Genomic DNA, 15,403 nt, shown 5'->3' with positions numbered 1-15,403 from the left:
CCAACCTTGCATTCCTAGTATAGATCCCACTTGGACATGATGTATAATGCTTTTTATATGTTGCTGGACTCAGTTTGCTAGTATTTTTGTTAAAGATTTTTGCAGCTATATTCATAAGAGATACTGATCTGTAGTTTTATTGTGTTGTCTTTGTTTGGTTTTGGTATCATGGTAATACTGGCTTAGAATAAGTTAGGAAGTATTCTTTTCTATCCTTTTTTGGGAGAATTTGTGAAGAATTAGTATTTTCCTTTAAATATTTGTTGGAATTTACCATTGTAGCTATCAGGAACTGAGTTTTTCTTGCAGATAGTTTTTTAAATTACTAATTTAACAGAAGTCCTCAATGTTTAATGAATGTTAAAAGATATTTTATCTTTGGGCAGATAAGGATGATTATGCTTACAATGCAGTAGCCCAGGATGTGTTCAACCACAGCTGGAAGACATCTGCAAATATTTCTGCATTGATTAAAATTCCTGGAGTTTGGGACCCTTTTGTGAAGAGTTATGTAGAAGTAAGTAGAATTTTCATAAAATTATTGGTTTTATTTTGTCAAAAGCCTATACAAAGACTGCATGCCTAATCTTTATTGATCAGAAAGAAACTAATGGAAAAAATTATTTAAAAGAAAACAAAAATATGATGTCTCTTTTTTGGTCTGAATTTGTTTATTTTCACCACTGTATAACCTGTCATGGCCAAGTATCTATAAAGTAAATAGCAGTGTAGTTGTAAATATTAATTTGATCTTATTCTTGTTGAGCTTAAAAGAAATGCAGTAAGATACCTTATGATTTGGTGGGATATAGAAGGAAAGAGGACAAAAATCTGAAAAAGTGGGTCATAATATATGAGATGAAGAATGATGGCTTTTTAGAAGTTCGTAAGAATGTCCTGTCATCCCAGAGTCATTGTAAAAGGACTGAGGGCCCTGGTGCTGGGCATTAAGAATAAATCTTCAAAATAATTTGCTTTGTGAAAGTTAATGAGTGGCAAGTTGATAATTGTGTTGTCAGAAGATAATCTCCAAAATCATAACCTGGAAACTCCTGTCTAAGGATGGGAACAGAATGAAAGGAATTACAATTCTCATGCACTCCTTTTGTGGCTGCAGTGATGTAAGGCACTGAGGTTAGTTGCATCACATTTTCAAGCATTAGTGTTTCCTGCTTTGAGAACTCTTATTTTTTATAGGAAGAGAATTTATGTTGAGGTTGCTGCATTTTTTATTAGTAGTAACAAAATACAGGTAAAAAATGGCAACCTTGTCAGTTTTGTGATTTTTAAAAAATACCCATCAGTAAACTTATGCTTTGTATTATCTTTTGTATAGCTGTCTTATAGAATTCAGCTAAGATATTATGACTTATTTTATATAGATGCTGGAATTCTATGGGGATCGAGATGGAGCCCAAGAGGTACTCACCAATTATGCATATGATGAAAAGTTTCCATCAAATCCAAATGCCCATATCTACTTATACAACTTTCTAAAGAGACAGAAGGCACCAAGATCAAAATTGATAAGTGTGCTTAAGGTATAGAATTTTTATCTCAATGTTTGACCAGGGTTGGGAATCTACATTAAAACAATCTTAGGCCATTGCTTTCTAACTTTTATAGCATCCACAGAAAATTACAATAATGTACAGTACACTGAGATAAACAGAGAAAGTTGGCTCCAGCTGCCATCTGCATGTATGTATCATCCACACTATCCCCCACTGCCCAGGTGACACTGAGGAGAGAGGATCAGAAGTCTTGTGCAACCCTGGTTGGAATACTCTGCACTGATATTTTTTGAAAATCAACTTTATTGAAATTTAATTTTCAGAGAGTAAACACACTTATTTTAAGTATGTGCTTGGATGCATTACATTCATGAACCACCATGGTAATCATGATATAGAACATTTCTGTTGCCCCCGGAATGCCTTTCATTTCCCTTTGCAGCCAGTCTGTCCCCACACCCATGGCCCCAGACAATCACTGATCTGCTTATTGTCACTATAGATTAATTTTTATCTCTTCTAGAATTTCATATAAATGGACTCTTATGTAGTCATTTTAATCTGGCTTCTCTTGCTCAGCATAACATTTGAGATTCATCCATGTTATTATGAATATTAGTGTATATTAGTAATTTGTTCCTTATTACTGCTGAATAGTATTTCATTTTTATACGTTCACTTCTTGATGGACATTTGGGTAATTTTTACTTTTTGGCTATTGTGAATGATGCTGCTGAGAACATTCATGTATGAGATTGTGTATACACATATATTTTCATGTTTCTTGGGTAGCTACCTGAGAGAAGAGTTGCTGCCTAAGAGTAGTAAGGAAAGTGTATGCTTAACTACCTAAGAAACTGCCCACCTGTTTTTTGAAGTGACTGTACCATTGACATTCACACAGCAATATGAAAATTCAGTTTCTCCACATCTGTGCCAGCACTTGGTACTGGAGGCCTTTTGAATAATAGCCTCTTGTGGGTGTATATAGTGGTGTCCCACGTGGCATTAAATTGTGTTTCCCTAATGACTAATGATGTTGAGCATCTTTTAATATGTCTATTGGCCATTCCTATATCTTCTTTTGTCATCTGTCCAACTACTTAGTCTATTTTTGGGGGGATCAATTGTCTTCTTAGTGATTTGGAAATTTTTATATAATCTGGATGTAAGTCCTTTGTGAAGAATATTAATTATGAATATTTTCTCTCTGTGCTTGCCTTTTGGTTTCCTTAATAGTATCTTTCAAAGAGTAGAAACTTATAATTTTGATGTTCAGTTTGTACATTTTTTTTCTTTTATGGTTAGTGCTTTTTGTCTAAGAAATCTTTGCCTATCTCAAGATAATGAAGAGTCTCTTCTTTTTTTTCCTTTTCTTCTGGATGTGTTATATAGTTTTATGTTTAGGTCATGGTAGATTTTTAGCTATTTTTTTGTGGGTAGTGTGCGGCAAAGGTCAAGGTTCATTTTTTCCCATATGGTTGTTCCAGCATTATATTGAAGACTCTCCTTTCTCCATTTAGTACATTTGGAACTTTGTTGAAAACCAGTAGGCTGTATATGAAGTCTGTTGTGTTCTAGTGATGTATATGTCCACATCGATATATGAAAATTCAGTTTCTCCACATCCTTGCCAATACTTGGTATTGTAGGTCTTTTAAATTTGAGTTATTGCCATTCTAATGGGTGTGTAGTAATATCTCATGTGGCCTTAATATGATTACTGTAGCTTTGTAGCAAGTCTTAGAATCATATCATGAAAGTCACACAAATTTGTTCTTTTTCGAAATTGCTTTTGGCTTTTCTAGGTTCTTTAACTTTCCATGTATATTGTATAATCAACTTATCTGTTGCTACAAAAAGGTCTTGCTGAGATTTTGAATCTATGGATCAGTTTGAGAGAATTGACATCTCAACAGTATTGAGGTTTCCAAAGTGTAAACATGGCATGTCTCTCCATTTATTCAGGTTTTAAATTTCTCTCTGAGCTGTTTTGTAGTTTTTAGTGTATGTATTTTGTTAAATTTGTCCCTAAGTTGGGGTTGTTGTATATAATATTGCTTAACATTTTAAATTGTGGGAAAATATATACAAAAATAAATGTTACCATTTTGATCATTTTTAAAGCACATAATTTAGTCGCTATAAGTACATTCATTCACAGTTTTGTGCAACCACCATCACTATTTCCAGAGTGTTTTCATTATCCGAAGTAGAAACTATTCATTAGACAATAACTCTTCATTGCCCGCGCCTCCCAGCCCCTGAAAACGTCTATGCTAATTTCCATCTTTGTGAATTTGATTATTCTAGGTACCTCATATAAGTGGAATCATATAACATTTGTCCTTTTGTGTCTTGCTAATTTCACTTAGCATAATGTTTTCAAGGTTCATCCGTGTTGTAGCATATATCAGAATGGCCATTTTTATTTAAGGCTGAATAATATTCCATTTTATGTACCTACAACATTTTGCTTATCCATTTTTTGGTAGACATTTGGGTTGTGTTTGTTGTTTGGCTATTATAAGTAATGCTGCTCTAAAGATTAGTGTACAGGTAATTGTTGGAGTCGCTGCTTTCACTTCTTTTGGGTGTATACTTAGGAGTGAAATTGCTGGATTATATGGTAATTCTTTTAACTTTTTGAGGAATTGTCAAACTGTTTTCTACAGCAGCTACACTATTTTATATTCCCACCAACAATTCCACATCCTGGCTAACAGTTTCTATTCTCCATCCCCTTTTTTGATCATTGATATCCTAGTGCAGGGATCCCCAACCCCTGGGTCATGGACCGGTATCTGTTTGTGGCCTGTTAGGAACTAGGCCACACAGCAGAAGGTGAGCATCAGGCAAGTGAGCATTACTTGAGGTCTGCCTCCTGTCAGATCAGCGGTGGCATTAGATTCTCATAGGAGCCCGGACCGTATTGTGAACTGCACATGCGAGGGATCTAAGTTGTGTGCTCCTTATGAGAATTTAATGCCTAATGATCTGTAACTGTCTCCCATCACCCCCAGATGGGATCATCCAGTTGCAGGAAAACAAGGGCTCCCACTGATTCTACATTATGGTGAGTTGTGTAATTATTTCCTTATATATTATAATGTAATAATATAAAGTGCACAATAAATGTAAAGTGCATAAATAATGCAATCCCGAAACCATCATCGACCCTCACCCTGGTTCGTGGAAAAATTGTCTTCCACGAAACCAGTACCTGGTGCCAAAAAGGTTGGGGACCACTATCCTAGTGGGTGTGAAGTGGTATCTGTGTCTCATTGTGGTTTTGGTTTGCATTTCCCTAATGTCTAGTGATGTGTATCTTTTCATGTGCTTATTGGCCATTTGTTTATCATCTTTGGCAGATGTCTGTTCAAGTCCTCTGCCCTTTTATGAATTGGGTTGTTTGGTTTTTGTTGTTAAATTATAGGAATTCTTTGTATATTTTGTGTTCAGTTTTTAATCATGGCATTTTAGAGGTGAAAGACAAAGGTCCTTTCAACCTAAAGAAATGATAGAGAAAAGTTCTTATCTCTGTTTTCTTTTAAAAGGCCGATTATCTTTATACTTTCGTGATCAAAATTGGCATTATCAAACCTTCAGATGTGGAAACTACATTTTATAAATTTTTCAACAGGCTTTGTTTTACTAAACAATCCTTTGCTGCTGCTGTTTGAAACAGGGTCTCACTCTGTTGCCCAAGCTGGAGTGCAGTGGCATGATCACATGAGGCTCACTGTAGCCTCCACCTCCCCGGCTCAGGTGATCCTGCCACCTCAGCCTCCCGAGTAGCTGGGACTACAGGCACATGCCACCATGCCTGGCTAATTTTTTGTATTTTTGGAGAGACGAGGTTTTGCTATGTTGCCCAGGCTGGACTAAACAATACCTTTAAAGTTGCTATTTTTATTTTACTCTCTTAAGATAGCTTTTGGCTCATTTATATTACAAAATATTAAGGATTGTGTTGAAAACAAAAGCGAGACTGTGCTTTCATTCAGGTTATCAATCACTAATGGTGTTTTTGAAAAGATTTTTTTAAATGCTACAGAAAATAACTGTTGAATACTTATATTTATATTCAAGACAAGATGGATTTAGAGAAATTCTGTTTTTCCTTTTGAAAAATACGGTATTTGGAATTAAGATCTCAATACATGGGTTTAATAGCAGATTGAACATAGCAAAAGAGAGGATTAATGAACTGCATAGAAAATATCAAGCTAAACGATGGAGAACAAAAAGGATGAAAGGTACAGAAACGAGCATACAAGTGAATTGGTGAAAACATCTGACATACTTGTCAATTGGAGTCCTAGGTGGAGGACCTCTGAATAGAACAGAGCAAAAGCAAGCAGACTAATTTTTTAAAAACCCTAACATTTGAAGGGCTCATGACTAAGAATTTTTCAGAACGAATGGAGAATTTCTAGTGTTCTGGTGATGTGCTATTATTTGATCTGGGTGCTGATTACCTGAGTGTTTAACTTTGTGAAAACTGACTGGTGTCATGATTTGTATACACTTCTACTACATGTTATATTTTAATAAAAAAATCTAAGTGAATTGAGCCATATACAGAATTCTATAAAATCATGAGACAAATGTGACTTTCATAGGAACTGAATTTCAGTAATATTCTCTGATATTGATGTATTGATCTTGATTGATCTTTTTAAAAATGATTAAGAGAAATTAACAAAATTTACTTTTAATTTTGTTGGAAATTATTTCAATGTAAGGTCAAACTACTTTAGTAAGCAGAATGAATTCATTTCTAGTATTAAATGTATTAAAATGAAAAATACAGCTTTGCTTTAAATTCCATTTTTTGAATATTCATAAAAATAGTCCTTCCTCTTTTTTAAAAGAAAAATCTTTAATTTTTTCATTGTGTGAAAGGTTGTTAAAATATTTACTCATATAACCTTAGTAAACTGTTCCTGAGCACCATCTGTGAAATTAACTCCCAGCCTTTCTAGCTTTTTTGCTTTATATAAATATTCTGTGATCTCTTCTGTTTAGTAAATAAGTATATTTTCTGTGTGATAATTGATTTTTTTCTTTTTTTCTTCAGTCCTGGCTTCTGAAAGAAATTGTTTTAAGTTGTTGAGCGTGGTAAACAGTATAGATGTATATAAGGAGCAAATAAAAAGTCCCTGCCTGTTTCCCTCGCTTCTCCTGACTATTTTGTTATCAGGGACTTTTTTTTTTTTTTAAAGCTTTACAGAGAATGCTTTTGTATACTTAGATTGAAACTAGATAAAAAGCCAGGGTACTTTAAAAATACTTAATAAATTTACAGAGAGCATATTAGGAAGAACTTTATTTTGAAAGTAAGCTGAAATTTGAGAAATGCTTTTACAAGTATGTAAAAATTACCAGACTGTTCTTTCTTTCAGATTTTGTATCAGATTGTACCATCTCATAAATTGATGTTGGAATTCCATACATTACTTAGAAAATCAGGTAATACATAAATTTTGTTTTATACCTTGTGTAGACAAGCTATAGACTAGGGACTAGCGAACTATGGCCCATAGGCTAAATCCACCCCTTTCCTGATTTTATAAATCAAGTTCTGTTGGAGTCCATCTGCTTATGTATTGTCTGTGGCTGCATTTGCACTATAGTGACAGAGCTGTGTAGTTGTGACAGACTGTATGCCTTGCAAAGCTTAAAATATTTACTATCTGGGCCTTTATAGAAAAAGTTTGCCTACTCCTGTTATACAATGTGAAGGCAGTAGTTTGCAAAAGAGAAATGGCTCGATTTTATATAATTCACGCCATTTTAATCCCTGCTAGATTTCAGCACACCATAGAAAAGAGCATACTCCTTCACAGAAGGAAATCAGCTGGCTAAGCCCAAACTGGTCCTAGGACTGCCTAGGTTCCTCTCTGAATATGAAAGAACATGTATAAAATGCCCAAACAGGGCAGGTACTTTAAATAATGTTCTCAGTAGAGGAGTGTAACCCATATTGAGATCAAATTCACCACCATTACCTCATTAGCAGGGATTTTTATTGAGTTTTTCAGATTCATTGCAGGAGTAAGAGCATAATGAATTTTTAAAAACTGTTAACCAGAAGGCTTATGATTCAGTATTTTATCAACAACATATATGTAAAGTATATATACAGTTGATAAAATGTATACATGTATATTTTAGCTTTGTACACTTTAATACCTTATGTAAACTTGAACTGTTAAAACCATTGCAGAAAAAGAAGAACACCGTAAACTGGGGTTGGAGGTATTATTTGGAGTCTTAGATTTTGCCGGATGCACTAAGAATATAACTGCTTGGAAATACTTGGCAAAATATCTGAAAAATACCTTAATGGGGTAAGAAACATACAGTATTTATTACTAGGTCATCATAAGTAATATTTCCCAATATTTTAGCTAATATCTATCAATTTTAAAAGATCTTTGCTTATGTTTTGTAATTTCTTGAACTGTGTCTTCAGCTGTTTTCTGAGTACATTTTCTTCTGAAGCAAAGAAATACAGAGGCATAAGGAGAACATACAAAAATTCTATCAATTTTTTTATGCCATCAAAATAAATCCTGTACTTAGCACTACTGTTTGCTAAGGAATACATATGTGTTTTCCATTTGGAAATAAAAATTAGCAGGGATCACTCTTTGCTAAAGACTGTGATTTGTGCGTCATTAACTTGTAAGATCACATGGGAAGTAGCTTTCCTCCTACCTGTGTTTGATCATTTTCAGTGAGTATTTTTAGGACCTCACAAGATCATCATACACTATTCATTCAACAAATACTCATTAAATCCATTTTGACCTGGGTATCTAAAAGTGTACCTCTGATCATAATATTGTTAGTGTCACATTTTGAGTAAAAGAAAATGAATTTCCTGTTATTTTCATTTAGTGTGTGAGAAGTAGGGATATTACAAAATTGTTTCATATATTTATTATATCCAATTTAGTTGTTAGGCAATTCAGTGTCAGTTGGAACTTGTTTCAGGCTTCGGATCTGACTTGTCCTGATGGGACAGTGCTGTTTATAAAATGGTTTTGGTGTCATATGTTGACGCACTCACTGTAAACCACTTTCTAAATCTGAAGCCCTGAATGAACTCCTACTAGATCATAAGGTCCTTGAAAGCAAAGAGGTTCATTTTTTCAAACCTCTATTTGTTCTACCATAGGGGGCACATGGGTGCCAATAAGTATTTGCTCAATTAAATTATAGAGATCTAATGTGCAACACAGACTATAGTTAATATTGTATTGCATATCGGAAATTTACTGTGAGTAGAGTTCAGGTGCTCCCACCACACAAAAAAGTTTATGTATATAAAACATGTTGTATACCTTAAATATATAAATGAAAAAATTATTCACAGACACACAGAATTGCCTGCACTTAACAGTTTAACATATGTCTTAATGTATTTGTATAATAATGGTATCTTAATTTGGATAGTAATTCATGGCAGCATATAATTTTAAGTAAGGTTTTACTTAAGTAATAGTAATAATATTTATTGAACATTTACTGTGTACCAGACACTATGCAAAGAGCTTTATATGAGACCTGCTGTACCCTACTACTGGAATAGTTTAATCTTAATAACATTCCTATGAGATCAGGACCACTAATGTCCTCAAGGGCACTGAAGCTCAGAGAGGTTCAACAGCTTGCCCAGGATCACATACATAGTAAATGGGAGAGCTGATATTTGAATCCAGGATTCTGGCTTCGAGTCTGTTCTGTAACCACTGTGCTAAACTGTCTGTTTAATGAAATGGAAAATGGGATATGGAGATAGAAGAGAACAAAAAAGGATTTGCTTTCCTCCTGTTGCCAATCATGTGTTATGCCTTGGCTATATTCAGAATTTAGCTTGGAAACATCTTCCTTGTCATCTTTCCGTAGACTCTAATTAAGTCTAAATTCTGATAATATAGATTTGTTTCCATCATTGATCCTCTCTTTTGACATTTTTCTTTTCCAGAAACCACCTTGTGTGGGTTCAAGAAGAGTGGAACTCCAGGAAAAACTGGTGGCCAAGCTTTCATTTCAGCTACTTTTGGGCAAAAAGTGATTGGAAGGAAGATACAGCTTTGGCCTGTGAGAAAGCTTTAGTGGCTGGTTTACTGTTAGGAAAAGGTACATGTTTTTGTTTTCATTTTATCTAGACACAGCTTTTGGCTGATTTTGAAATTACGAAGTATGGCCTTCATTTAGAGCTTACCTAACATGGTACCTAAAAATATTAGGTGCTTAAGACATAACTGCTCAATGGAAGAGTGAATCCTAGTTGGGACCATGTGCTTAGATTAGAAGCAGTGATTTCATATTGATTGTGAATGGTTTTCATCTCCTGACGTGAGTGTTGTTAGGGAGCATTAAGATACATGATACGGACTTTTCACAATAATTGACCATTTGGCCTTGTTTTATAGAAAGTTTACTGAGATTTTCAAGTGTCAAAATATTCTTTATTGACCTCACTGTTCTTTAATAGCTTCATATTATACTAATATTTACTTATCTGTTTCTGTAAGCGTGAAACATTTCTTCCACTTAAGAGAAAGAATACCTCCTACTAGCATATGAAAAAAATTCTCTTCAAAGAAAAGGGATATTGATTTTTTCTTCAAAGAAAAGAAATATTTTGGGTGGTAAAATTCTTACCTGCTTTCTACCACTGAAATTATTAAAAGGTGTCCAGTATCGAAGTGAAACTACCACAGAGTATGTCCAGAAATGAAGAAAATAAATCTTACAGTGACCACTAGTAAGCAGTCCATTGCTAGGGAGCTTAAGGTGTCCTGAAGAGATTCTCCAATTCACTTTTGAATATGGTTTCTATTATTTTAGAATTAGTAGTCTCAGTGAATGTAATACAATGTTGATGAAGAAGAAAATAAAAATTAATACACTGATGACAAGGAACAGAAAGGTGATTTGGATTGTCATTTTTCTACTACTTTATGAGTAGAGAGGCATCTAGCACAATTATCAAGAGGTCTCTTTGAGCAGAGTAGGAAGATCTGGGTTAATTTTCCAATTCACTTACTTGCTGTGTAGCTTAGGTCAAGCAATTAACTTTTAGGAGCCTTTTCTGTGAAGTGGGCATGCATTGTAACACCCATCTTATTGTCGTAAGTATCATGTGAACATCGCAGCAGAGTGCTTCGTAATTTCTAAAGTGCTCTACAAATATCAGGCACCAGTTACTCCCGCAAGAGCCACATCTCCTCTCAGGCTGTTAGTGTGGGGTTGAGTCAGTCTATTCATTAGTTAAGCTGGGTTTTCTTCTTGCTCTGGTTACCAACCTTACTTTATAGGATTCCAATTCTGGGTGTGGTCTGCCTTTGCTTTGTGCTTAGAGTGGGGTATGGTGGCTCTCTTTCTTTCCATGCCCCACTAAAAGCAAGCCAGGCCCATTTCTCCTTGGAGGGGCCTTTCCTTGTTGGGACTGAAGCTACTTGGTTGCCCTGTGACTTCAGCTCTCATGGACTTGAGAGTTAGTTTATTAAGCTTTTTCTCTACGTTAGGGTGGGAACGAAGTTCTTTCCAGCTTTCTATATAGGTACAGGCAAAAATCTGTGTGCAAAGTATTTTGTTTTTCACTAAGGTAGTGTGATATGTTTAGAAACACAAATTATTTTAGTAACACTACAGACACCACTGCTTCCCAGCTAGTAAAACGTTACTAGCTGGGTGCGGTGGCCATGCAGTGTGCCTGTAATCCTAGCTACTTGGGAGGCTGAGGTGGGAGGATTGCTTGAGCCCAGGAGTTTGAGACCAATTTGTGTCCCATAGTGAGACCCCATCTCAGGAAAAACAACAAAACAAAAATGTTAGCAATTCTGGCATACTAGTTTCAGGAATAATAAAAATGGCTACTATAGGTACAGTATATGTCCTTGCATTTTCTCAGAGAAGATGGATGCATACAAGCTGAAACTGTAATGAAATTAATTTTTCATATGTGATTTATGGTCTTACTCATTTACCAACTCTAAAAAACCTCAATATCCAGTTTACGTTTTTCTTACAGAAATATGATTCACTTGTCTGAAATATTTGACAGATGCTTGACAGTCCCTTTGTGTTGTAAGACTATGAACAGCAGGTGGAACTTCTAATGAGCATGAGGCACATCTGTGAGAGCTTCATGGTCTCTACCTTGCTTCTCGCTGCATGGCTAGAATGAATAGATAGTGTTTGACCGTTTCTAACCTATGATTTGTTTATTCTAATCCTTCACACCAAGATTTTCTACAGAGAACTTTCTTACTGTTATGAATGTGACTTTGGCTGATTTACAAGGTAACATTGAGAAGGAAGCTATATGAATGCGCTTTTGGAGAAGGATCATTTAATATGTGACTGTATATAATATGCCTGCCACCATCACTAGGGTGTAGGAGGAAGGGTAGAAAACAAGCTAAACTCTATGCTTTAATCATGGTGGATTAGAAACATCTTTGTATATAGGAATAAATATATTTCATTGGGAACAGCTGAGAATATTCTTATGCCATATTGGTAATACAAATAAATTTTGTATATAGGAAGAAATGTATTTCACTGGGCACAGCTGAGAATATGCTTAGGACATATTGATAATACAAATAAATCTATTTTCATAATCATTAGTGTGCTAAACTTAAAGCAGAATTTTAAAATGTAGAAATATACTTGAAAAATATGATGAGTATTAAAACTTTTTATTTTGCTTTACTTTTTAGGTTGTAAATATTTCCGGTATATTTTAAAGCAAGATCACCAAATCTTAGGGAAGAAAATTAAGCGGATGAAGGGATCTGTGAAAAAATACAGTATTGTAAATCCAAGACTTTGATACTGAATTTTAGTTATTTCACAGTAGTAGCTACACAGTAAGTAGCTTGGTAGATAGTTATTGAATGTATTTATGTAGTGTATTAAGAAGCTTGTATTACTACAAAAAACTTATTTTTATATGTTTTTATATTTTTGTATTATTTATAGCTAGAGAAACAATATTACTGCCTTTGCTCTTTGTAACTATGTCTGTTTTCTTTTTTGTAATGTTAAATGTTACATTTGTTAAGGAATAATTCTTCAAATGACAGACTAATTAGGGAATATAGCTCTACAGCAGTTATTGTTTGCAAATACTTTGCCTCTGGCTATTGTGTAATAAACTGTAACTTGTGCTGTGAAATGAATTTATATTCTCCTTTTATATTCTAATTAATCCATTTTAGGTATACCACCATGAAGAAATATATTGGTGATGAGTTCTGTTGAGGAATTTTGAAAAGAGAGAAGGATTTAGAAAAAGACTTTCTTGGCTGGGCGTGGTGGCTCACGCCTCTAATCCCAGCACTTTGGGAGGCCGAGGTGGGTGGATCATGAGGTCAGGAGTTCGAGACCAGCCTGGCCAACACAGTGAAACCCTGTCTCTACTAAAAATACAAAAATTAGCTGGGTGCGTTGGTGGGCATTTGTAATCCCAGCTACTCGGGAGGCTGAGGCAGGAGAATCGCTTGAATCCGGGAGGCAGAGGTTGCAGTGAGCCGAGATCATGCCACCGCACTCCTGCCTGGGCGACAGAACTAGGCCCTGTCAAAATAAAAAAAAAAAAAAGTCTCTCTTTCAGTATAAAGACATGACAGTTTGGGACAAAATAACCTCCTCCTAGAGAGAGACCTTTGACTCTAGAGGACTAATTTGGGTCATAGCAGTAGAGTGGGCAGGCTGTTTTCAGCTAGCACTGTCCTAACTTTAAAGGGCTCGGCTTTTTTGGTGCCTGGCACAGCAGTCTAAGATCACGAGGTCAAGAGATTGACACCATCCTGGCCAACGTGGTGAAACCCTTTCTCTACTAAAAATACCAAAAAAAAATTAGCCGGGCTTAGTGGTGCACGCTTATAGTCCTAGCTACTCGGGAGGCTGAGGCAGGAGAATCACTTGAACCTGGGAAGCAGAGTCTGCAGTGAGCTGAGATCGTGTCACTACACTCCAGCCTGGTGACAGAGCGAGACTCTTGTCTCGGAGAAAAAGAACTCACTCGTCCCCTCTCCTTTTTCTCTTGGAAACTAGGATGCGGCGGTATTTAGCTGGACAGTGGAGGAAACTCACCAGTGGAATAGTGTCCCTGAGTCACACAGTAAACCCACGGGGAAAACCTGGCCAGAAGCCAACAGCAACTTTCCTGGAATATGAGCTGAGCTTTATAATATGTTGAGAAAATTGGTAGACTAAGTGCTTCTTCAGAAATGTCTTGGCTTTTACATTCACTGCTGGGATAACTAGTAATTGAGTTCCATGAAGACTCACTAACTTCAGAGCAAGTCTAATATTTAGATGGCGAGACACACATTTCCCTTTGGCTTGTATTGCTACTAATTCTAAACCATCTGCAAGAAGATTAGGGGGCAAATTGTGCTTTGTCAATAGTTTATATTTCAATATTACTTAGTAAGAAAGGTCTATCATTAAAGAAGTACTTAGAAATAAGTACATGTGAAAATGAGTAGGCGTTCCACAGAGCCAAAATAAACCAAGTTAAAGCTTCCACATAAATAGGGGTAGCTTTACTGCTGGGAGTCCATGATTTGGTTGTGTAGGAGTTCTGTATAAGACCAATACTCTAGCAATGAAATGCGCAGATGATGTGGAAAAAATCTGAAAGCATAGGCCAAGATCCACTTCCTGAAACTTTTAGTCAGAAGCTGTAAAATAGGATTATGATTTCTCCTGATCTCAGAAGATGGAGATGAGAATAAAAGAAATGAGTAGATATGATTCTTGGTTTCCATACAAAGCTGTCTCAACATTTTTACATCAAATGTTCTTATCTAATTGTTCAGTAAGAGTAGTGCAAGTCACTGGTGAAACTTGTCCACTGATGTTTAAGCTGCTTCCATGAATAACAGTAATAGCTAAAATTGGGCTTTACCTTTCATTGTAAAACCACCACAGTCCTATGAATTCCTATTTTACCAATAAAGAAAATGAAGTCATTGGAGATGAAGTAACTTGCCAAGGTCACAGCTCATAGGTATTGGCACCAGGATCCTAACCAATCAATGTGGTTCCAAAGATCACACTCTCACGTAGTATCTGTGTGGCCTCCCAATGCGGTCAGTGTTGACTACATGCAGAGTGCTGAGCCAGGTGGTGGAGTGAGACAAAGCAGCAAAGGTAAGAACCCAGGTCTGCTCATTTCTGCCTGCCAGCATCATTTCACAAAGCCCCTGACCCTGTGACGACATGCAACTCTCTGGAAAGATGCCTTGAAGACAAAACAGCATAGAGCACAGGGTACCCCCATATCTCTTGCCTGAGTCACTACATTCCTTAAATGACCCCAGTTCTTGCCTTTTCCTACACTTGAGATGTCTGATGGGATTAGTGATTATGCTTCTGTAATCCATAACCAGATGTATTCTTACACCTAAACCTTGATGAGATTCTGCTTGAATGTAACTTTTCAGCAAGTTTGATGTGATTTTGCACTGTACTGAACCCTACCCACCTACATATAAGCAGTGAGCTGAAATACTGTGCTGGAACAGTCTGACAGGACTGCTTGCTTATATGGTTACTACTTACAACCATTCATCACAACTACTTTAAGACACTTTAGCAATAACTAAAAATAATTTAAAGTCTTGTTTTCTCCTTGAAACCTCTGAATGTATATATTTAGGATGTACAACCTGATGTTTTGATATACATTCTGAAATAATCACTATAATCAAGCTAATTAATATCTTCATTACCTCTACATAATTACCATTATGTATGTATTGTGTATGTATGTGTGATGAGAAGATTTAAGATCTTTCTTAACAAATTACGAGTATGTAATACAGTACTGAACTGTCATCACCATGCTG

The 15,403-nt window shown here is 35.7% G+C and overlaps 1 protein-coding gene across 5 annotated transcripts in view; it reads left to right on the top strand.

Annotated features, from left to right (window-relative positions):
* The window catches only part of TAF1A (TATA-box binding protein associated factor, RNA polymerase I subunit A), a 31,474-nt gene extending 18,754 nt beyond the window's left edge, over window positions 1–12,720 (top strand). For 4 of the 5 annotated variants that reach the window (XM_055235001.2, XM_055235003.2, XM_055235005.2 and 1 more), the window contains 6 exons: window positions 387–517; window positions 1,383–1,541; window positions 6,923–6,989; window positions 7,747–7,870; window positions 9,514–9,668; window positions 12,263–12,720. In XM_055235001.2, the coding sequence (XP_055090976.1) occupies window positions 387–517; window positions 1,383–1,541; window positions 6,923–6,989; window positions 7,747–7,870; window positions 9,514–9,668; window positions 12,263–12,375 (749 nt within the window). In that variant the 3' untranslated portion in view covers window positions 12,376–12,720. Of the gene's footprint in view, window positions 1–386; window positions 518–1,382; window positions 1,542–4,537; window positions 4,591–6,597; window positions 6,990–7,746; window positions 7,871–9,513; window positions 9,669–12,262 lie in introns of those variants that run through there. The other variant, XM_063613962.1, reaches the window with a different exon arrangement.
* Window positions 12,721–15,403: the final 2,683 nt, after the last annotated feature.

The sequence above is a fragment of the Symphalangus syndactylus genome, chromosome 19, assembly GCF_028878055.3.
Source record: "Symphalangus syndactylus isolate Jambi chromosome 19, NHGRI_mSymSyn1-v2.1_pri, whole genome shotgun sequence".
Lineage (NCBI taxonomy): Eukaryota > Metazoa > Chordata > Mammalia > Primates > Hylobatidae > Symphalangus > Symphalangus syndactylus.
The sequence above is the reverse complement of the archived record's forward strand: the minus strand, read 5'-3'. Positions and strand labels throughout refer to the sequence as shown.